General features: G+C 53.8%; 3 protein-coding genes across 4 annotated transcripts; 2 read left to right on the plus strand and 1 right to left on the minus strand.

Annotated features, from left to right (window-relative positions):
• sertad2b (SERTA domain containing 2b) lies at positions 1-6274 on the minus strand. 2 transcript variants are annotated; one of them, XM_029251290.1, is made up of 2 exons: positions 6053-6274; positions 1-2533 (listed from the first exon to the last, which is right to left on the minus strand). In XM_029251290.1, exon 2 carries the CDS (start codon positions 2527-2529, stop codon positions 1609-1611), a length of 921 nt encoding a protein of 306 aa, XP_029107123.1. In that variant the 5' UTR covers positions 2530-2533; positions 6053-6274; the 3' UTR covers positions 1-1608. The 2 variants fall into 2 exon arrangements, with proteins under 2 accessions (XP_029107123.1, XP_029107122.1); XM_029251289.1 differs by lacking the exon at positions 6053-6274 and adding an exon at positions 3824-4089.
• Positions 6275-8499: 2225 nt separating this feature from the next.
• Positions 8500-15322, plus strand: LOC108927004 (neutral amino acid transporter A-like). Its single transcript, XM_029251237.1, has 8 exons — positions 8500-9018; positions 9587-9629; positions 11813-11878; positions 11978-12144; positions 12522-12755; positions 13748-13942; positions 14106-14240; positions 14354-15322. Exons 1-8 carry the CDS (start codon positions 8522-8524, stop codon positions 14595-14597), a joined length of 1581 nt encoding a protein of 526 aa, XP_029107070.1. The 5' UTR covers positions 8500-8521; the 3' UTR covers positions 14598-15322.
• Positions 15323-16157: 835 nt separating this feature from the next.
• cep68 (centrosomal protein 68) lies at positions 16158-22733 on the plus strand. The gene is made up of 7 exons (XM_029250824.1): positions 16158-16341; positions 18443-18824; positions 18925-20181; positions 20273-20395; positions 20502-20598; positions 21356-21495; positions 21593-22733. The coding sequence occupies exons 2-7, from the start codon at positions 18462-18464 to the stop codon at positions 21632-21634; spliced, it is 2022 nt and encodes a 673-aa protein (XP_029106657.1). The 5' UTR covers positions 16158-16341; positions 18443-18461; the 3' UTR covers positions 21635-22733.
• Positions 22734-22875: the final 142 nt, after the last annotated feature.

A 22875-nucleotide genomic window follows, 5' to 3' on the forward strand; every position in this document is an offset into this window, starting at 1 on the left:
TGTGTGTGTGTGTGTGTGTGTGTGAGAGACACTAATAAAACTGTATGAAATGGAAAAATTAAAGAGTGGGTGAGGATGGTTATAAACCTGATAGTCATTTAAATATTACGGTATATGTTAAGTTACCCAAAATAAATACAGACTAAAATCACCCAATAAATACTCATTAAGATAAATTATCCAATCAGCAGTCAGAGATCCAAGAGCCTCCACCTCCTTTCCATGTCCACCGGAGGCTCCCGAGACGCTGCTTCTTAACCGCTTTCTCGGTACACGTGGAATTCACAGCAAAATAAATATATTTACACCGAAAGCAAATAAATGTCTTCAATGTTTCAAATAATCATTAATTATGAACGAGCAACACACCCCCGGGCTCTGTCCCGGTGGTCGTGTCCAAAGCGGACGTTCACTCGAACCCTGCGCCACAGCGTCAGGGTCGCACGTCTCCATTGTGTCATTAACCCCAGGAACACGTTCAACGCTCCTCATCTTCGTTATCGATCAGTGATGCTGAGGAAGAGCAGGCGGGAGCTGTAAACGCGGCGGAAGGGAGTTGAACGAAGGCGGTTCCTCCCTCCTGCACCGTCTGCTCTTTACTGCCCCCTAGTGGCTATTGGAGTAAACGGGTGTCGTTCACGATGCTGCACATGGAAAATTTTGAACCAGATAAGCTGAGAGAATCAAGTAAAACACAAATAGGAAAATGTTTGAATCTGTGAACATCATCAACTTGGTCTCTGTAACACAAGGAGTGGTTGTATTTGTTCTAGCTGAGCGTATGTGTCCGGTCAGGGCCTCCCGACAATCGGGCTTCAAAAAAAAACTAGTGGTTCCGGCGCTCGCTCCCGTTAACCGGAACGCAACCATAAAAATGTGCAATATGAACATGGTCCCAGAGTGACTGGTACCATTCCAGTCCCGCCCAGAGAGCGGTCTGCTGGGCTCACACCTCCTCCTTTCGAGTGAAACACTATGTTTTAGTTCAATGCTCTTTGCTCTATACCTGTGTGCAAGATGCACACGTGTCACCAGTTACAGGTGCCTCACCTGAACACCCCTGGAAAGGGGGGGAGGGGGGGTGATAATACAGTAGCTGTGTCCTTATGTTTGCAAATATTTAATTGTTTATGAAAAAAAAACACACGACATATCACATGCCCAGAACCACCATACAGGACAAGCACATTCTATCCCAGAATCCCCTTCTCCTTCAGCAGCCACATGAAGAGGCACCAGCAACACTGGCTTGAGAAGAAAAAGCAAAAAAAAAAAAAAAAAAAAAAAAAAGATTATTTCTGGAATTATTTCATACCAAAGCACACATGCAGGAGCAGAGCAATCTGGGAACTACTTCACTGTTGCACCACAAGGGGGCGCTGCTCTTGAGGAACAACCACTGAGCACAAACACACCACCTGACTCTCAGCGGGAGGAAGCGCTCCAAGAAAAAGCACCGGGGTCCAAGGTGCGACCACTCGAGGCACCGGCGCCTGCGCCAAGAGGAGCGTTTCTGGAATTTTCCTCCCTTTCCTCAGAGAGGCCGGAGGTCGTTCCTAAGGCGACGCGTCGCGGGAAACGTACAGAAACCGCGGCGGGAAGGCGACGTCACGACCCGACCAGCACCTCCATGATGTGGTCCAGTTCGGACAGGTCCGGTCTGAACGGCTGGCCGGACCCCATGGGGAAACTGCCAGCTCCGCAGGGGGGCGGGTTCTTGACCAGGTCGTCGGGCGACACCCTGGAGGCGGCGCCGCCCCCCCAGGCAGAGGAGCACAGGTCAAAGTCGTACATGGAGGTGTCAATGTCGGCGAAGAGAATGTCGTCCAGGGTGAGGTCGGCCAGGAAGGACGAGGAGCTCGCGTCCACACCCCCGAAGGACAGCGTCTCCACGGTGACACCCCGCCTCCGCCGCTGACCACTGGCTCTCTCGACATCCCTGGGATCCACGAGGGGCGTCGCAGGGGGCGGGGCCACAACAGCTGCACCCTGGACACGACAAAGCTGTCCCGTGCCGTGCGGCGCCGACGGGACCGTCCTCGGTGGAGCGCGGGGGACGGGACAGGGGGGAGCCAGGGTGCAAAACACAGGGGTGTCGTCCTCCAGCAGAGATGCAGGCGTGAGGCAGGAGTCCTGCGGAGTGGGGGAGCGGGGTGGGGGCAAGGAAAGGGGCGTGGCCACCGGGGGCGGCGGCGGCGGCACCTCGCGGAAGCCCTCGTCCAAGGGGTCGTCCCGGCTCGGGTTCGACGGAGGGGGCAACAGGAGGGCCTGTGGGCCGCCCTCGCGCCGCAGTTCCTCCTGGATGCGCCGCAGCACGTTGCTCACCAGCACGCATCTCTGGAGGCGGGGCTCGGCCGGCGCCCCCTGCTGGTGCAGCTTCATCAGCGACAGGTTGAAAACCGTCTGCCGCTGCAGCGCGTACGACAGCTCGGAGGGGGAGAGTGCGGGGAGCTCCGCCCACAGCTCCGCCCCCAGCCCCGCCCCATCTGCGTCCTCGTCCCGTTTCCGCTTCGTCCCCTTGCCCAACATAAACCTGCGCGACAGAGGGAGGTTCAGTCAGTTGCCAGTGGCAACAAGTAGAAGCAAACAGACAGGACCCCCCCCAGAGTCCACCTTTTACCCCATTTTACCAGAATGTTCCACAATGACGTTCTGTCTCTCGGCCCAACTGTGCTCAACGAGCCGTGGGGTGCAGTACCAAACCCAAGCACTGGGGGCGCACTTGAGGAAGAAACAGGCTGTAGGCATTACACATGGTGGGAAGCTCCTGCTGTAGTACCACTGACCAAGGTACTTACCCCAGAGCAGTACCTCCTTTTTAGAGCAGAATAATTTACTGTAAGTGGAGAAAATGGCTGCCAGGCTACCCACAGGTATAGCGTGTGTGCGTGCGTGCGTGCGTGCGTGCGTGCGAAAGAGAAAAGCCCCTACACACGCAGGCCAGGGGAAGGGCTGTGATGTCAAGAACGGAGCCACAGGAAGAAGAGCCGGTCGGAGCAGTGGAGCCGGTCGCTGGGTGCAGCCCTCAGTCGTCACTCCGCTGTAACTTGTCCAACACCAGTTCTCCAGTGGAAGTGTCTGGGGACCAACCGTGTCTCTCTCTCCCTCTCTCTCCCTCGCGTCCCCAGACACTTCCAGGTAACATGGGGTAAAACACACTGCAGTTACACCAAAACACCCCCACAGGACACACCTGGCCCTCCTGGGACTGTATCCTTTCGGGGTTCGAAACCACGATCCGAGTCCAAAGGCAGCAGCTCTAACCACTGCGCCCCCTGCTGCCCAATTTATGCTTTTACCCCAGAAACACCAGAAATATGCAGATTCAACCTGTCCAACAAGGGGCTGCAAGCGCACTCGGGAGCGAGAGGCAACTCGGCTATTACTTGTGTTCTTTTCCCAGAGTCACCGACTGCAGCACGCAGAGTTTTACCACATTTACGTCATTGACGGTAACGCGAAGTGAGCAGTGCCTGGATTCACCGTCTCACCCGAACAAGGGGATTTTAGCCGAGGAGAACGAAGCTCCTTCTAGAACAAACCACATAGTGGACAAGGATACCGACGGCCCTCAAAGTCACGTGGGCAGCAGACGGTCACCTGAATCACCTCGACATCAACCGTAACCTTCGTCTCAATGTCAACCATCGTCTGAGCAGCGGTCAAGCTGAGGAGCTCACGGTCAATGCTGACCAAAGAGCTCACGGGAGCTCCGCGCGTGCGGTTGGTGACCCGCCGCCCCCCTGGCCCAGATGTGTCACGGTTCATCGTGTCCCCACCGTCTCAGACCAGCAGACAGCCTCGTGACCAAAGCGCCACTCACCGAGGTACGACCGGAGAGCGTCTCCACCCTCAGGCTCTCTCTCATGCGGTCCTCGAGCCCACGAGTGTCTGGTGAACGTGACGACCTGTAGCTTCACGCGACATGGAGATCTGGAGTTTCCAGCAGCGCTCCTGCTGCACCAGGGCGAGTGAGGGAGGGAGAGAGAGTGTGTGGGGGGGCGGGGACAGTGCTAAAGTAAAGTATCTGGTTACAGTGAGGACTGCCTCTGGTTCTCTCTCTCTCTCTCTCTCACTCACGCAGTTTTTTCCCTGGACCGATAAGAGCTGGACGTCACGCGCAGTTATGACATCATACGATACCGAGGTATGACTTGCTGCAGAGACGCCGGGATATTTGCACACGTCTCCAGACGTCGTCAAGGACACCGAGGACTCTGCGCCGTCCAGTGGACAGGTGGACTGCAAACTCGGATAAAATATTAAGAAAAAGGACAGGATGCGTGTCACCGATGTTCTCATGTGAGCGCCATGTTCTAGAAAGATGTGGGACACTGTACATGTACATGGCCGTCCACTGCGCAGTTGGACAGGGGACATGTGGACACAGCTGAACTGGGGACAAACATTCGCATCGGACCCTGAGGCTCCTTAAGTGTCACTGTGACTAAACGGTAGAAATACAAAGCGAAACTTGTTTGACGGGTCCTTTCGGAACCTCGGTCAAACATCATCTCACGCTCTCTCTCTCTCTCACACACACACACACACACACACACACACACACATCGGCGCATTCACTGGTGGACCAATAATCCGCCACATCATTCTGTTTATTAAAAACAATGTAACGACAGCAGTCAACGGGCCCAAGGCCTTCTTTACCCGCAATCCCCTTGATGCCTGTCCACTTCCTTTCCCACTACAGTGACCCCTGCTGCCCTCAGGCTCCACCCTACCTGGCCCAGAAAGCCCCACCCACTCCACAGCCTCGCAAAAGGCAGTCAGACGTACACGGATGCTGCAAGACACGTCTCTGTCCCTCAACAGGAAAAAGGAGACGTCAGCGGGGGGCTGATGGAGGGCCGATGAGAAAACGGCAAGGAAGCGGGTAAGTGGAATGATGACCGTCCCAGCCTGTCCTGTCCCCTCCCCCAGCCCTGACAAAAGCAATAAGAGAAGCCTGTCAGCCGCCAGCATCCGGAAACAACGCTGCCTGGGCACCGAATGTGTCCCCTGGTCCTTGCCACGGCCAGACTGTCCAGGAGCCCAGCGCCACCATTAACAGGTAGGGTCGTGTCCCACTGGGGACGACCGATGGAATATGTGCAGAAGTGGAGCGTCTGCGCCGATGGGCTGGACACGTGTCCACATGGGTTCATAGCCGTCACAGTTCTTCTAAAACTGACACTACGCACCTTCCTTAGTCTTAGTCCACCGAGAGGAGGCAACAAAGAAGGCAAGAACACGGACACAACTGGAAGGCTGCAGGTTCGAGCCTCACTCCCCATCACTGCTGCTTTTGTCTTTTTATTGTAGCACTGGGAATCACTGTGGAAGAAATGTCACCGAAGCAATGTTGACTGTTCTGACCCTTGCTCCCATGTCTTGAGCTCATACCCACAATGCATTGCAAATTTGGCCACATGAGAAGAGCTGGCGAGGAGTGGGATGCCAAGCTACGCATTCTCCTCTTCTACTCGAACCCTTCCTTCCTGCCACTCCAGATTCCTGGATTCACGGTCAAGTGACCTGGGCCTCTGCAGACAGTATGGCGTGGGTTCGAGTACCACAGCGCAGATAGGACACATTCAATCACTGCGACTGTGTGCGATTCCAGCAGGGGAACCTCCAGCGGCGGGAGAGGGGCCAACTATCCCCTTTTCTCTCTCATACACACTCACACACACAGGTAACACTGCAGCTCCTCTTATTAGACACTTATTGTCCATTTACCCCGTTTCACCCGCACAAAGCAGCGCCGCCCGGTAAACCTTCACTTTTCTTTCTCCAGCTGCTGCAATGAATATTTCCAATCGCCTCGTTTCGCAAGTGGCGCCGAGTTGCGAAGCGCAATAAAAGTGAAATTCAACTTGTCGCGTCGATGTTCGAGACACTTTCGCACCAACCAAGACTCCGAGAAAGAAGGACTTTGAAAGAGCGAATGGAACCCAAGGAGCTGCGTGCGTGACCCCGATGGCCCGGGTCTGAGGGGCGGCGGGACGGTGGGATCGCGGGACGGGGACGGGGACGCGCTCGGCCCGTTACTCACCCGTCCGTTCGGTTCGGAGGGACAGTCCCGTGCGGATCCGGCTTAATTAAACGGAGCTCATCTAAACAAAATAAATAAATAAAAATTACACTGCACGGGGGAAAAACTGCTGTTGTGGCGCTCTCCGAAGCCCCAGGTCACTTTGGTGAAATGGTTAAAGAGCTACATAACGTCAGCCGCCCCGAAGGGAGGCCGAGCGAACGCGCACTGGCAGCGCCCGCAGGAACGCGGCCCCCACGCCCCAGGGCATTTAACCTGATTGATGTACCTGTCGACGAATCGTTGGACTGCTTTCCGGCGCACCGTCCCACCCACTTGGAGATAACGTCCAATGGGATTGCGCACAAGTGAGCCTTCGTTACCTGAATCAGCCTATCAGAGCTCGAAAGAGGCATTTTGTTCCGCCCCCCCCCCCAGGCTTAGATAATAAGGCGGCGAAGGGGCAGGGAGCGCGCAATGCTTGCGATCCTGCAGGTTTGTGGGTGTGATTTAGAGAAATCAAGTCGGAACGTAGCAAAGGTTGACATTTGAAGAGGGAAATGAGTGACTCCGATGTTCAGGAGTGTTTCTGTCGCAGCCGTGTCAACAGCGCAAGGACAAGTTACCAGCATATTATTAGTGCGTTCAAAATGTAATATTCATACTAATCATTCATAGTCGTGTCCAGAAACAGCGAAACACGACATTAAAAGGCTGCTTTGAATAAAGGCTCGTAGTCACGTGTCTTTATTCGCTGCGTATCTGTTGAACTTTGCTCCCCGAGAGTCTATTTTTATCTGTAGCGGTTAGTGCGTCATTCCTTTGAGCTGGAAGTGCGAGTGCGTGCGAGTGCGGGCGCGCGAGGGAGACGGAACCTGTTGCAGGTACAGCCGCCCGAAGGACGCTCTCAATGCTGAGCAGAACCGAAGCAGCTTCCAGGCCCCGTTACATCTCAGAAATGATTTAAATGAAATAAAATAATGGTTATTAAACATAATAGTGTTTTTGGTTTGCTTACCCCCGTGATCGATCTCTCCAAGTATCATAAAGAAGTGAAAACCATGCTTTAGTTCACTGTATATTTCTCCATTCCGAAGATAAGAAGAGGACAGTGACTTTGACAGCTGCTCGTGTTAGTTTTAAGAGCTGTAACAGTTTTAATAGCAACAGTTCCGTTCACTGTGGTCATTACTGCGACAACTGGCTCCCTGGACAATGCAGTACGAGTGGACGTCGCGAAGGAAAACACCTTTAATGTCCCTTCTTGGAGCGTCACGCCCCCTAGTGTCCAGGAACGGTACGACACCGCGGAGAGCAGGACTGCCTGCAGTTCGCACCGCGCCAGAAGGGGGCGCCACTGGCTTGTTCCAGCTTGGACTGCGAGATGCTTAAGACTGTCTTCGCTGCCCACGACAGACTTTCTGTGAAACACACGAGCACATTAATACATATTTCAGAAAGAGTTGCGCACATTTCGTGGTTTATGATGGGCTGGCCTGGGTCTCATGGGATTCATTTATTCAGTCCAAAACCTCAGTCAAGGCTTATTCATTAATCAAAAAAAATTAATTAAATCTAGAGGTCCTCACACCCCGTGCAAATCAAATGAGACCGACTCACAAGGAAACACATCGAACACAATGTTTCATAAACTTTGTTGTGTCTACTGTCCTGTTTCAATGCTGCACCTTTATTACGGTCTAGCGCAAGGGCAGCAAGTGGCGTAGTGGTTAGAGGGCCACTAGGCTCAAATCCCACCTGTTGCTGTGGTACCTTTGATTCTGGTTCTCAGCCGGAATTACCCCAGTAAAGGTTACCCCGTTGTATAAATGGATCAATTGCTGAATTCAGCTTTGGAGGAAAACATCAGCAAATAAGATCTCAGGACCACAAACAGGGTTCATATTGAAGTAAATACCCCCCCCCCCCCACACACCCCACACACACACGGACACAGAGGAGTTACAGCACCGATTCCTTTCCAAAATAAAACTGGAATTTTCTGGGGCGGTACAGAGTAAAATCCCACAGCCACGCGGTGCTCCGATGGCACCGTGACTCCGAAGTCCGTTGGAATGTTGCTTCTACGGGAGCTACTGCAGGGATGTGAACCGGCAACACGGTGGTGTCACACACACACAAGCTGTGTCCGTGTCTGCTGTCGATGCGCTTTGGAGAGAAGCGTGTGAATAACGAATAAAAGAGAGAAAGAACATGAGGAAGAGGAAGGAGAGGTGCGCTCCATTCAGATGAAAACATACTGTAAACGAACACATGAATCCAGAAGTACCGAAGGCGCGAGGAGCTGCTTTGTTCCGGCCGCCAGAGCACACGTGCCGTGGGACCTTGACCTTTTTATACTCTTCCCCCTCGGGAAATATGACACCCCGGGGAGAGGAGAGGGGGACTGCCCTCCCGCCGCGTCACCTGACCGTTATTTGCGCTTCGGGGCAAGCGGGCGCACCCGTGGTCTCGGCCGAGCGGAGACACATGGACAAGCGGCAGGACCCGAACGGCCACGTGGCAACAGCGATGCCCGGCATCGCGCCCACACCCCGCAGGCAAGAGAAGTTGCACGCGTTCCTCCGCAGGAACCTCGTGGTGATCCTCACCGTGTCCGGGGTCCTGCTCGGCGTCGCACTCGGCATGGCGCTCCGGGGCGTGCGGCTCAGCCGGGCACATGTGACCTACGTGGCCTTCCCTGGGGAGATGCTGCTGCGGATGCTCCGGATGGTCATCCTGCCGCTGGTGGTGTGCAGCCTCGTGTCGGGCGCGGCCAGCCTGGACGCACGCTCCTTGGGCCGCTTGGGCGGGATCGCGCTCTCCTACTTCTTGGCGACCACACTGGTGGCCTCGGCCATCGGGATCACGCTCGCCTTCGTCGTGCGGCCCGGCGAGGGCGCGGGGCACAGCGCCGCGGTGGCGCTCGAGGGCACGGCCGTGGGAGCGCGCAAGGACACCGTCGACTCCTTCCTGGACCTGGCGAGGTGAGCGCCACATCTGAGCCACATTTTAGGTGATGTAAGACATTAAACTTTTTGGTCATATGACAAAAAAAACCTGCAGGTGCTAAACACGGTTTTTACCATTTACTCAGTGAGTGTGTTTTACTGGAAACCCCCGCCGTGAGACAAAATGTTCTGAAAATGACACTGCGGTAAAGAGTTGGGTCCGGAACCCGTGACACCCTGGCGTTTTACTGTGGATCTGGGTGGATAAAACACACCTGAGACGTGTGCAGCCGTACTGCAGATACACACTGGACATACATACATCTTTTGAGCTTCCACTGGAAAAGCAAACACACACAGTTGTCCCAGTTCCCACCGAAACGCCAAGGACAGGGGTCCCTGTGAGTGTGAGTGAGTGTGTGGGCTGGGAGCCGCCGCTGGATACTGTGTGTCTCTGTGCGTGGATAACTCCAGAGCACAAACAGGGTTCATGTTGGAGACAAACAGGACTTTAATGTGCTTTTTTTAGCTTTTTAATTTTCATTACTTATAATTTCATTAGTCATTTTTAAAGTAATGAAGTATTTCTTTCCCCTCCCCCCAGAAACTTGTTCCCAGCAAACCTCGTCGCTGCCGCCTTTCGGACGGTAAGTCACGTCCCCCTCCCCGTTTCTCCACTCCTCTTTGAAGGACCCCCACGGAGCGACACACGCCCCCCCCTGCCCTGCCGTCCCTTTACCGCAGTAGTTTACCGCTTGCCGTTGAAGAAACGGACCTCCTGGTGCCTCTGCCTCTTGATATGGAGCGTCGCCACCTGGCTGCCATTGCCATGGTGACCCCATTCCGGTGACAATAAAACTAATAATAAAGTGCGTTTCACAAAGTGCCGTGAAGAGCACCTTCTCAGAGTGCTTCACAGTACGCAGTACACCTGCCCTCGGTACCAGCGGACAGGTACTACCGCGGTACAGACACACGCTGGCACAGAGTGGCGGGTATAGAAGGAGGCATCTCTTCTTGAGCTGCTCTCCCCAGTCAGTGCTGGAGCCGTGTAGCTCACGCTGCTCCTGGACCAAGAGGGTGCTCAGGGGCCCTGGGCTGGATGTCTCCTCAGCCGCCCCTTGAGTGCTGGCACTGTCTCTGTGTCGAACCCAGCTCAGCACCGCACGCGCACACACGCGCACACACAGTCTGAGACCGCTTATCCCGAGCGGGGTCGTGGCGAACCGGAGCCTAACCTGGCAACACAGGGCGCAAGGGGACACAACCAGGATGGGACGCCAGTCTGTCGCAAGGCACCCCAAGCAGGGCTCGAACCCCAGATCCGCCAGAGAGCAGGCACAGGCCAAACCTGCTGTGCCACCGTGCCCCCCTGTCAGCTGAGCGGACCAGTGTAAATGTAGAGGTAAACGTAAATGCACCCAGGTGCGCAGGTGAGCCGGTTCCCAGGTAGCAGACACACATGGTGACCTTCCTTCTCAGTAACGCAGTGATGGAAGATAACAGGGCGTGACCCAGCCAGCGTCACGATATGGTTTTGGCTGCACATGGAATATGGTACAAATAGCAACTTACCACAATGCTGTTAATACACGTGAGCTGCAGCAACCAGCTGGGTAAACAGTGAGGTGCAGGAAGAGCCTCTCAAGGACTGCAGCAATTTCCACAAGACGCGTCACACCCTGCCGCTCCCCGTGGTGACACCTGTAAACCAGGACTGAGCTGTGTCACAAAGACCCCCTGCTGACATCTACTTTTACCGATTATTCCTTTATCACACACTTTTCTCCACAGTGGTGTACAGCTCAGAGGGTATAGAAGAGCAACAGAAGATGAGGTTTAGACACACGCAGGACTATCGACACACAGGTTCTGTGTGTGACACCACCATCTTGCTGGTTCACATCCCTCCAGTAGTTCCTATAGAAGTGCCATTCAGATAGCAAATACACAGATAATCAAAGCAGATGGTGTTGATGGGAAGGATTCGGCAGCTCTGAGGGGCACAGGGAGCTCATTTGATTCTATCTATGGAAGTTAGATTCAAATAGTAAATACACAGGCATTCAGAGCAGATGATGTTGGACCCATTGATTGAACGGTCAGGAGATTGGGAGAAAAGTGGCTCTGAAAAAGTTCCAGACCCTTCTTCAATGTGGGAGGGATTCAGCAGCTCCGAGGGACACATTGCAACACAGTGCAGCCAAAATTGACAACTGGATGAAGATGTATTTTGATTACTTGTTGCCATCTATAATTTCTAATAATAATAATCTATAACGGCTGAAATTCCCAGATTGGACCCCCTTGACGTCCACTTTGTGAACTGGTCCCTCAGCAGGATTCAGTCCTGTGAAGTCTGGACTCTTGCAGTGGAGCTCGTCCACACTGCCCTGTGAAATGCGGCTGCGATGGGAGTCGACTTTCCACTAAGATCACATTTCGGAGGGGTCTGTCAGTGTACCCTTGGGAGGAATCCACCCCATATTGCAGTGCGGTATTCTGGAGCACAAACACTAAAAGGGTGTAACACAAAAACAGAAGCTGGTTGTTACAAAGAAACACAAGAACTAAGTGTCACAAACTTTATTTTCCCTCATTTTCATGATCTTCAACAGTCACCTGCTTTAGGCCATATTTTTGGTCAGGTCTGTTTTACTTTCTCATTTCATTCTGGGTGTGATAATATTACTGTTTTATGGGCTCCTGCAGCATGCATAAGCTGCCAGGAGTACAAGTACCGTGTTACTGCAGAGCGCACTGAACGCAAACACACACTTGGGCCTGTGTCCCGCCCCCTTCTCTCCATATGTTTCTCTGACACGGGCAGTACGCCACCGATTACAAGATGGTTGCCGTGGGAAACCTCACCAACGGAACCCTCACGTACCAGAAGGTGAGTGGATTGGTACTCGTGACCTCAGAAGACCAGAACATGTCCAGCCTTTGAGATGTGAACCACCTCCTGCTGACGGTTCTGGACTCTGACCCGTAGGTCCCTGTGGGCGTCGACATGGACGGCACCAACATCCTGGGCCTCGTCCTGTTCGCCATCGTGTTCGGCGTGGCACTACGCAAGCTGGGCGCCGATGGCGAGGAGCTCACGCGCTTCTTCAGCTCGTTCAATGAAGCCACCATGGTGCTCATCTCCTGGATCATGTGGTGAGTGCGTCGGGGGGCCGGGGAGGGCGTTTCGGCCTGCGGTCTACACATTCACCTCGACGACTCATTAATGCACTGCCCAAGGGTGTCGCTCCTGGAAGTGAACGTTCCAGAACATCGGCTCTTTGTGCACGACTTGCTGGTGCTCTCCAGCTCTCTGGGGTCAGCTGAAGACTTCCTGGCAGAGCTGTGCTGATGGAGCTGCTCGGCATCCCGCACCGCCGTTCAAATGGCCAATGATTCACCGTGGCTGAGGTCATGGTTTGCGCAGGTCCCTGACAACATCGCCAAGTTAGCGTCTTGTCCGCCTGCCAGGAGCAAAGTGTGCAAAGGTCACGTCGACCTCTGACCCTGTTGTGGTCTTCTGCCTCTTGCAGGTACGTGCCCGTTGGCATCACCTTCCTGGTGGCCGGGAAGATCGCGGAGATGGAGGACGCGGTGCTGCTCGTGACGAGCCTTGGGAAGTACATCTTCGCCTCCATCCTGGGCCACGTGATCCATGGCGGCGTCGTGTTGCCCCTCATCTACTTGACTTTCACCCGCAAGAACCCCTTCAGCTTCCTGTCGGGCCTCATCGCGCCCTTCACCACGGCCTTTGCCACCTGCTCCAGGTGACGTAACCCCTGTCCAGTGACACTGGGACAGAGTTCTTACCGTGTTAGAGCTTCCCCATGTCCCATTTCTGCTGCTTTACAAACGCAGTCTGTTTGTAACTTGATTTGTTCATAACTCCCAAGTCACTTTGACCGCTATGTCACAATCAGTAAAAGGTTCTCAACAGAGACGTAGGACGGTTTATTCAGAGCTTCCAGGAAAGTCACAGATGTTGCTGTAGTAAATAAAAACAATGTTTTTTATTTTGAGCTGAGTTAAAAGCATTAAATAGTTCAAATGATTTGAAATGACTGAAAGGATGGCTTGTTTCCACAAAGTCTTGTTCAGTGCTGACTATTGACTCGTTGGTCCCATAAACGTGTTCAATGTTCCTCGTCTCATTACTGATCTCTGACACTCAGGAGCAGCAGACAGGGACTGTAAACACTGTGGACGTGAGTTGACAGAAGGTGGTCCCGCACCACTGTTCTGTTTGACTGCTCTTTACTGCCACCTATTGGCTTGGAGAGTAAACGCAGGTCATGACTGAGCTGCTGCAGACAGAAATGTTAGAAAACAGGATGAGCAAGTGCAATAAAACAAAACAGACTAGAAAATGTTCACATCTTTGGAAATTCATAAACAGGACATTTGTAATGTGACAAACCAGTGTAACGGTGAGCAAATTATTTTGCCACTAGGAGGTAAGAGGGTAGTAGTAATAGAGGGTAACCATGGCAATGGTAATCTATAAAATATTTGGCGCTCAGCATCTCGAAGGGTCTCCTCTGAACATTTAGACATCTGAAAAGTTCAACACGCTGATAAATTCTGTTTTTTTTGTCAAGCAGAGTTAATTTCAGTGATGACGACACTGGCGGTTAAGCACTGTTTATTTTAAGGGATCCCAGGACTGTTGTCCTGTTGCCATGGTGACGGAATAGCAAGCCCCTGTGATCGTGTGACGGCTGTATGAAGGGGGACCGCTGACGCCCTCTGGCCTCCACAGCTCGGCTACGCTGCCCTCCATGATGAAGTGTGTGGAGGAGAACAACGGAGTGGACAAGCGCATCAGCCGCTTCATCCTGCCCATTGGGGCCACGGTGAACATGGACGGAGCTGCCATCTTCCAGTGCGTTGCCGCCGTCTTCATCGCCCAGCTGAACAACGTGCAGCTGGACGCGGGTCAGATCTTCACCATCCTGTACGTGAGGAGTGGAGGGAGTGCCCCCCTGCCCCGGCTGCACGACTGCGCACCCCATGCTCCTGCAGGGATACGCAGTTGTGCAGCTCTGCGAACCTCTGTACGTGTTGCCATCCCACGGGGAGAGAGGGGTTCCTCACGCCGTCCTGCCCTGTGCCCTCAGTGTCACAGCCACCGCCTCCAGCGTGGGCGCAGCTGGGATCCCGGCGGGGGGCATCATCACCATCGCCATCATCCTGGAGGCCATCGGACTGCCCACCGAGGACCTGTCGCTGATGCTCGCAGTCGACTGGATCGTGTCAGTTATCCTCCGATGTGTGCGTGAGAGACGTGCGTGATGAGTGTGGACCCGTCCCCGCCTCCTGGGGGAGGTTCTAAGTCCTGCTTCCTCTTCTTTTGGTGCCGCTGCAGGGACCGCACCACCACCGTGGTCAACGTGGAGGGGGATGCCCTGGGGGCGGGAATCCTCCACCACATCAACCAGAAGGAGATGGAGAGGAGGGGGGCGGAGCTGGCCGAAGCGAGGGTGGAGGCGGCAGCCGACGCTCCCGCCAAGAAAACGGAGACGTCGCCTCTCGTCACTCGCAAGAAGGCGGACGCGTTGATGGCGACGGGCGGCCTGGGCAGCAGGGAGGACGTCGAGTCCGTCCTCTAAGTTGCTTTCGGAAACGGTGCCCAGGACAAACGTCCAGGGGAAAAAGACACAGTGTGCACACACTACTCCTCCTGCACACTGAGCCACAGATTCAAATGAATGTTCTCTAGATGCCAGAAGTGAAGGTTCTGCCGTTAGTGTCTCATCTGACCCTCTGTAGCGGACAAGGAGCTGTCCTCGGCATGAGGGAGGTCAGCTATCGACCGACATTATTTCAACCTGCTGGTGAAACATTAACTGTTCTGTCTTGGGGTGGAAAGTGCACATCGCAGGTGTGTGGGGTCCTCAGGACACAGGACTTTCTTCAGGCGCTTCATCTCAGGGCACCTCCCTTTACTGCAGTGTGACGGCGGTTCTGGTTCCACGTTCCCTGCAGTCACTTTGTCGCTCACAGTTGCGCAGCGAGTCCCGTTTTACCACGAAATTCCTGTTTACCTGCACTTCGTCGGTGTGTTCCTGTTCCATGTGGCCCTTGATTGCAGGCTCACTACTGCCACCTAGAGGTTTCACATTCTATAGCCGAACTCCCATTAATCTTATTATTATTCTTAGTATTCTTCTTCTTCTTCTTATTATTATAATAACAAAGGAAATTAAAAAGTAATCAGAGCTGTTCCCTGCCTTCCTGCAGTGACTGATGGGTCACACTGACTCGTACACAAATACTTCTGGGCCTACTTTATTTCTTCAAACAAAATCAATGGGAAGGAAGTTTGGAAATGCTGTTTTCACTGCAGCTGTAATAATAATTTAACAAATTATATGTATATGCATTTATAAGAATAACTTTTTAAATCATTTCAAAATATTGTGATAATTGCTGCTGGACCGAATGTAGCGAAAGCGTTTCATTCACATCAATCATTACTATTATTCTTTTTATTAATAATTCATGATTTAGCTGATACTTTTCTCACAGGTAACTTACCTTATTGTAATTTGTACTGGTAACGGTTCATCATGTTGTTTCATGACACTTTTGCTAATTAATTCTCTTGTGCTTCGTTGACGACACTTGTGACTCTCCATTAAACCTGAACTTTCTTCCTTTTACACTCGTGTCCAAAATAATGACTTAGAGGCGTAAACTTGTACTTCTGTTCACTGTGACCGTTACTGTTTGTGGTGAAATTCCGCACCTCCAGTTTTGGGGCGGTCACACCCCCTCACCCCCCGCCGCCTCCCGCGCCCCCGCTGACCTCTGACCTCTGACCCCCCCCACTTTCTGTTTGAAGGAAACAGTCCTCCTTTACACGGCGCTCCCAACAGCTCACGCAAAGTCACAGAATTTCTTCAGTTTTCCTTCAACGAAACCAACTTTGTCGCGCTGTTTCTCTTTAAAGGTACAAAGTTTCGTGCGATTCCCGCATCTTTCCGCGCTTTGTTCTCGATGCCCTGCTGACAAACTATGGCGCCATTGGCTGGAGAGCGCGCTTGATCCCGCCCCGATTGTTGAATGGCGTTCTCATTGGCCAGAAAACAGCCCCGTGGGTTGACAAGCATTCTCATTGGTTAGAACGAGTTTTTTTTTCCCCTTCGTCCCGCCCACACATCGCAGCGCAGTTTCCTCCGTCCGTCGGTCCGTCGTCGGCGGGACTCCGAGTGTTTGTGAGCCGGGAGCGGGAACATCCGGGTCCCAGAGGGACGAGCGCGGCGGCCGGGACGGAGGCCGGAGGAGAGGACAGCGGACGGAGGGCAGCGGACAGCCGGACTGGAGCGAGCGGCTCCGGGGTGGGCGGTGGAGGTGGGTATCGAGCGGCGCGAGAAATCCGACCCGAACCGCGATCGATCATCATCATGTTTGACTTTTTAAGACTTTTTACTACTATTTCCGGTGGAGCGCGTGTCCTCTGGGTTTGTGTCCCTGCACCGACGGTCCGACGGCAGCAGGTGGCGCAGTGGCTAGAGACGTTGTCTCCTAATAGAAGGTAAAAATGTCCAGGTGGGTAAATCAGGGTAACTAAGTGTCGTGGTGTACAAACTCCACACTGAGTCTAAGTTGCTTTGAAGAAGCGCCACGTAAATGAGTTATTTATGATTCATAATCAGTTATTGTCAGCGAGCAGGGAGGGAAACTCTCCCTTCATTGTTTAATTAAGACAGGTTCGAATCCCACTTCCAGCTGTAGTCCCCTTGAACAAGGTACTTACCCTGAATTACTGTGGTAAAATGACCCAGCTGTATACATGGATAAATAGGTGCAAGTACTGTAACAGTGTAATTTGCTCTGGAGAAAAGTGTCTGCCGGGGAGGAGGGGGGGGGCTGCACCAACACCAGCACCAACACCAGCACCAACACCAACACCAACACATCTACCTCATTTACCTGGCATGAAGACCGTTACCTGCATTATGAGCCAGTGATGCTTGTTACTCTTTTTTTTTTTAAATTTTTTTTATTTTAACCCTTTTTAACCTCGTTTCATAATTACCTCCCAGTTGCGATATTCAACTTTTTCTCACTTGGAGTATTTTAAAAAAGTCTCTGTGTCGAGGCTGCAGGTGTTTGTCGTGCCGTTATACCTGAGGCGTGTCGCTCGATGTTCGTGCTGTAGCTGCGGTCGACGGTGTCCTGGTGGGAACATATATGTGCCAGTGTGTGGATCTCGCTGCTGGGGGGGGGGTCAGAGGTCAAGGGTTTGGGGGGAGGGGGGGGGCTGCAGCTTATATCCCAGCAGAAAATGACTGACTGACAGACAGACAGACGTGGGGGGGGGGTGAGATTCCTGTACAGTTGCGGTGTTGTGTTACCTGGAGTATCGTTACCTGCGGTTGCCGGGTATTAAGTGGACCTGGGTCATGCTGTCAGCGTTTGAGTGCTGATGAGAAGATGCTATCGAAGCGGGTTGGAAGGAGTTGAGTGCCAGTGAAGGCAGAAAATCATTTAGTCACAGTTGGAATTGCAGTGTTTGCTCACTAATAATAATAATAATAATAATAATAGTAATAATAGAATAAACGCACACAAAGCATGCTGCTCCCTGATCGGCCCACTTACCTTCCGCCTCGGTCTGGACCGTCCCACAACTCGGCTCTTTGTTACTGTTGACGGTCTCTCAGCTGTTGTTGTTCCACAGCCATGTTCCCCGGATGTTGCCATGGCAACGGGAGATGCTTGCCATAGGAGGGTTGTTCAAAGGAGGATCATAAGTTGTAAAAGATGAAGGAGGAACCATCTGTGAATAGTTCCCGCTAGGAGTCACGAACGTCCAGTGACGCTGTCACACACTCCCTGTCTGTATATGTGTATTTAAATATTTGCTCATAATTCAACAACAGTTTCACGTTCCACCAGCAGGGGGCGCTCTTCATTGACTGCGATGACAGGAACACAATTATAAATACATGGATAAAACAATCTGCAGCTTGACAGGTTCTGCGGAGGTACTTGTGTCTGTGCTGGGGGGGGGGGCAGCTGGGAGGGAACGGTGGGTGGGGGGGGGTCTGTGGCTGGGGTTGGCAGTCAGACAAAGAGCTCCATTCTTCCCGCCGGTACGATGAACAAGCCTGAACACGCCATGTTAGCGAGATTCACGGACCTCAACGGGCAGCCGGGTCACACATGGGGTGGGGTGGGGGGGGGGGCTCGCTGTGGTGATCGCCATGGAAACCTTGTCACCGAGAAACATTGGAGCTTATTGAGCTGGTTAGTTTTAGAAAGGTGACGCCCTTTCCCAGGCAAATGCAAACGTACCAGTCCGATCCCATTGTCTTGTGGTTCACTTTGGATCGGTTCTGTAGAGACCGCGCTTGACCGCATCGCCATCTTCTCCTGTCCAGGGTGGCCTGAGTGCGCCGATAAAGTGGATCAGCTCTCGCGGTCTCACTTGTGCCCGTTTTTGCAGTGGCAGCTCTGCAGACGTGATGGAGGTGCTCTGCTCCCGGCCCGGGGTCATACAGGTGGACAACAGCCTCCTGGAGTCAACCGCCTCCGTCGAGACTTGGGGATACGGACGGCCGAAGGAGGGGGTGCTGGACTCCGTGGACGGTGGGAGCACCCCTGTGTCCGAGGCTCGGCCCCGATGCGCCCTTCAGAGGGCGGAGTCGTGCCCAAATGTGCCGCCTAAGGAGCAGGAGAAGAGCGGTCGCAAGAAGACTGTTACCATGGCGCCCAGGTCCCGGTATCTAACACGGCAGGGCCAGTACTTGACCAGGAAGCCTTTGTTTGCCTCAGAGAATCGGGTTTCAATCCTGAAGAAACCAGCGCAGCAGGAGCCTTCAGAGCAGGTGAGGCAGCTTTTGGAACCCGCGATCAGAGCCGACCTCCAGGCGGCTGCGGGTACGAAAACGGTTGTTTGCGAAAGTGTTACCATCTCTCCTTTCTCAGGACGGGGGACCAGATGGCGGGGGTGCGGCGGAGCTTCCCGACGAGGAAGAGGAGTCTTTGTTCCTCCCGAGGGAGGACACCTTGCGCAGCAGTACCTCCCGGCCGGAGGAGCCCTCGGCTCTGTGGACCAGCGAGGACGACCTGGACCCCCCGCTGACCACCTCGGATCTGCAGACCTGCGACTCCTACGAGGATCCTGCCACGGGTTGCGAACTGGGTTCCGGAAGCTCCCCCCGTCGCTCGCTGTCCAGCCTGCCGCTGGACGTCCGCAGCTTGACGGTACCGCTCCGCCCGAGGTGGACGTCCACTCTCAGGTCCTCCTCCTCCTCGGAGCCGCGAGGTTTGTCCCGTACATCCGGACAGAGGTGTGGTGCTTTGCACTCGTGGACAGCGCTTGGCGGCAGTGCCAGACACTGTAACCCCCCCGTGCCGCAGCCCGTGTCGCCCCATCAAGCCGCCTACTGGGCGTGTGCGATCCCGGGGAGGCCGCCACCCTGCCCAGACAGGAAGTCCCCGAGCTGGGATCCCAACAAGGAGTACGTGGACCTCCTGGACTACACGTACCCGCTGCGGCCCAGCTCGGACCCTGCGGAGCGCCGGTGCTTGTCGGGCGCCGACACGCTGCTGCAGGACTCCGGCATCGAGCTGGACCGTCTCTGCCGCTCGACCAGCCCGCCGTGCGCCGAGCCGCCCCCCGCCACCTTCAGAAGGGACGTCCTGGCGGGGAGCCGGCCGAGGAGCGTTTCCGACTCCAAAGCATCCAGTAGCCGTCGGTCTTCCGTGGACCAGTTGGGACTTTCGGCAGAGAGTCTCCCGGGGAGCGACGGCACCCAACGCTCTCGCTGGCAGCGTCACCACGAGCAGGGCGGCTCCTCCTCCGTCTTCATCCCCACCTGGCGAGTCCTGCCGCCTGCCGGGGCTCCGTGGGACGGGGAGGACGAGTTCCGCCCCCTTCCCGATCGGCTGCAGGAGACGGAGGCGCTTTCGCGGCACGTTCGAAGCCTCCGGCTGGGGGCCGGGGAGCCTGCGGACGCCAGCTGGGAGACCCTCGCGGAGGAGCCTCTACGAGCCGGCGAAGGCTCCGCCTCCGAGGCTTCTGGGAGTGCGCTGCCAGTGGTGGCCAGCCTGGAGAGCCTGAGAGTTGTGTCTTCTTGTGTGGAGCGCCTGAGGGGGGCGCTGCTGAGGGAGCTCCAGAAGGCGACCGAGAGGGACCAGGGGGACACAGGGGGCAAGGAGTCCCTCACGCAGCACATCCAGGTGACGGGAAAGACGGGTGCGGGGATCGATCGAGGGGACGGCCGTTTGCGTGTCCCCTAAGAACGTTCCCTAACCTTATCTCCTCTTGCAGATGTTCTCCTCGAACCTGGAGGAGCTCATACTGTGGCTCTACCGGCTGCAGGAGAAGATGGAGGGTCTGACGGCGCCGGCTGTGGACATCGACAGCGTCAGGTCTTGTCTGGCACGTTACAAGGTGTGTGCTGGGGTCTGAGGTGGTCGGGTGGGGAGAGAACTTGATTTTGGGGTCGATTTGACCATTTGGGCTCAGCGGTCCTGCCCCCTGTCCCCGTGTCTCCCAGAGTTTCCAAAGAGAAGTGAGCACACGGCAGAACCTGACTGCGGCGGTGCTGAGCGCGGGGGACGCCCTCCTGCATTGCATGACGTCCACCTCCCCAGGTTAAGTGTCCGTCCGTCCATCCCTCCCCCCCAGAGTCCGTCTCCAGGGTTCAGTAACGGTGCTACGGACCGGACAGCCCAGCATATTGCTCTTATTTTTTCACGTTTAAAAGCGGTTCATGCATTGGCAAAATAGAACCCAAATTATAGGAAAAAAACAGAATTTAAATATTTTTGAAGATTTTCTAGCACACAACTTTCAGTAAATGACTGAAAAATAATTTTTTTTTTCTTTGGAAATGCAGTATTGGAAAGAATCATTGTATTCACCCTTTTATTGACATCACTGGTCCGTTTTGTCCCGAGTGTTGATTTTGGGAAAAGCGAAACACTGTTTGTAGAAAAGGAAAAAAGGGGGTGCGGTGGCGCAGTGGGTTGGACCACGGTCCTGCTCTCCGGTGGGTCTGGGGTTCGAGTCCCGCTCGGGGTGCCTTGCGACGGACTGGCGTCCCGTCCTGGGTGTGTCCCCTCCCCCTCCGGCCTTACGCCCTGAGTTGCCGGGTTAGGCTCCGGTTCCCCGTGACCCCGTATGGGACAAGCGGTTCTGAAAATGTGTGTGTGTGTTTGTAGAAAATAACTGAATTCCAAGTGTACAACTCTAAACATAACAAAAAAAAATCCTTCCAATTTATTCTGGCGTTTATATTACGTGTAGCAGCATTACTGCTACCCCATTTGTCTGCTCATGTCCACATGGACTATACTACCAACTTCCACCCTGACCTCTGACCCCTTTGTTGCCCTGCTCCTCCTGCAGTGTTGAGGGACACTCTGGCACTAGTCGAGAGGCAGTCCCAGGTCCTGGAAGCCCACAGTGAGAAGCTCTTCTCTTCCATCCTATCAGCCATGGACAGTCTGACGGACCCGCGGCGCTCGGCCGAGGGCCGCTCCCCTCAGGTGTGTCCCCGGTTGCCGTGGCAGCACAGAAACTAGGTTTCATAAAAAGCCCTGCATAAACGTGATTAAAATTAAATTTTTTTTTGCCCCTTTTCAGGAGCAAAATCAGAGTGAAAGTGGCTTCCTGGAGCAGGACTGAAGAGAAGGAAGACGCCGTGCTCTGATGTGCCTTGTGTTCCTGCTCGACTGACAGCTTTCACTTCCCCAGCCGTGTCCCAGCGAGGGACTGCGCTGCGTTTGACAAGAACAAGCGGTGACCCAGGAGCCTTCAGCTGGAGGTTGCCAGTATCACCCCCCTCCATGATGACTGGTGGCACAGCGGCCTACTTTTAATACCTGTGTGCATTAACCACTTCAGTGTTCATGTGCTGTACAGCCACTCACTTGGATGTTCTGAAACCAGCTCCACTGTCTTGTGGAACCCATCAACCAAACTGATTTCTTGCTGTTTTCTCATCGCCCGTCAACTTTTTACTGAAGCGGCTTTCTGCTGGGGCTTTGCTCCAGTGGCACTGCTTGGAGTCACTGTCACTATCTCCCCCCCCTTGTGTTAAGAGGGGATTTCAGTCCAATACGGGAGCAGCAGTGAGTCCGTAGGGAGGGATTATTAAATGCACCAGTCGGTACAGGCCACCCTTCCCCTTCCGTCTGGTAATGCAGTAGAAATCCCCTCCATTGTAGCTGGATCCTTACCGCTCCTTACAGCGCACATGCTTCTGGCACCATTTTGTACTTTCGGAATGAGAACTTCCTCGTCCCACTTTCAGTGCGTTTTGAATGCACACGGAGTGCTCGAGTTTTACTGGAGTGAGCTAGATGCTGCACGATTCCTGGGGAAATGGCACAGCAGCTCCTCATCTGCACACTAATCTGTGTGTCCACCTAAATTCCAACACAACGAGCAGCTATATCTGAACAGTGTGGGTGGAGATGGACAATTAGCAAACTAAGCATACACTTTCAAGTGCTCTCCCCCACAGGCAGAAAGGACAGGTTGCTAGAGGCTATTTTTAGAAATACAAAAAAAGAGCATTTAAATAGATGCGGAGACTTCAGTATCCAAACATTTGTTCAATTGTGTCAAGGTCACGGCTGTGACCTTTATCGTCCTTGATCAACCTGCTTCACCACATCACCCGCAACCCTTTCGTTTCTGACACAGTATTTACCCTATGTTCATGATGGTCTGAATGTCCAACATAGTTAAATTTGCTTTCTAATAAAATGTTTACTTTGTATGTACTCTTCTCAGTGACCTTTGAAAGGGGTTTATTAGTTACAAGAGTGCAATCCTAACCACCACACCGCTATGTAGCTCTCCTTCCGGCTTCTTCACTGTTGCAGCAGCAAAGATGCACTTCTACATAAACAGACTTACCA

This window comes from Scleropages formosus, chromosome 4, assembly GCF_900964775.1.
Source record: "Scleropages formosus chromosome 4, fSclFor1.1, whole genome shotgun sequence".
NCBI classification, from domain to species: Eukaryota; Metazoa; Chordata; class Actinopteri; order Osteoglossiformes; family Osteoglossidae; genus Scleropages; species Scleropages formosus.

Excerpts from the sequence above, each read along its gene's own strand:
- sertad2b (XM_029251290.1), bottom strand. The coding sequence starts at position 2,529 with ATGTTGGGCAAGGGGACGAAGCGGAAACGGGACGAGGACGCAGATGGG.
- LOC108927004 (XM_029251237.1), top strand. The coding sequence starts at position 8,522 with ATGGACAAGCGGCAGGACCCGAACGGCCACGTGGCAACAGCGATGCCC. Across the intron at positions 9,019-9,586 it reads TCCTTCCTGGACCTGGCGAG|AAACTTGTTCCCAGCAAACC; the intron begins GTGAGCGCCACA and ends CCCTCCCCCCAG. Across the intron at positions 11,879-11,977 it reads GAACCCTCACGTACCAGAAG|GTCCCTGTGGGCGTCGACAT; the intron begins GTGAGTGGATTG and ends TCTGACCCGTAG.
- cep68 (XM_029250824.1), top strand. The coding sequence starts at position 18,462 with ATGGAGGTGCTCTGCTCCCGGCCCGGGGTCATACAGGTGGACAACAGC. Across the intron at positions 18,825-18,924 it reads AGCAGGAGCCTTCAGAGCAG|GACGGGGGACCAGATGGCGG; the intron begins GTGAGGCAGCTT and ends CTCCTTTCTCAG. Across the intron at positions 20,396-20,501 it reads CTTGTCTGGCACGTTACAAG|AGTTTCCAAAGAGAAGTGAG; the intron begins GTGTGTGCTGGG and ends CGTGTCTCCCAG.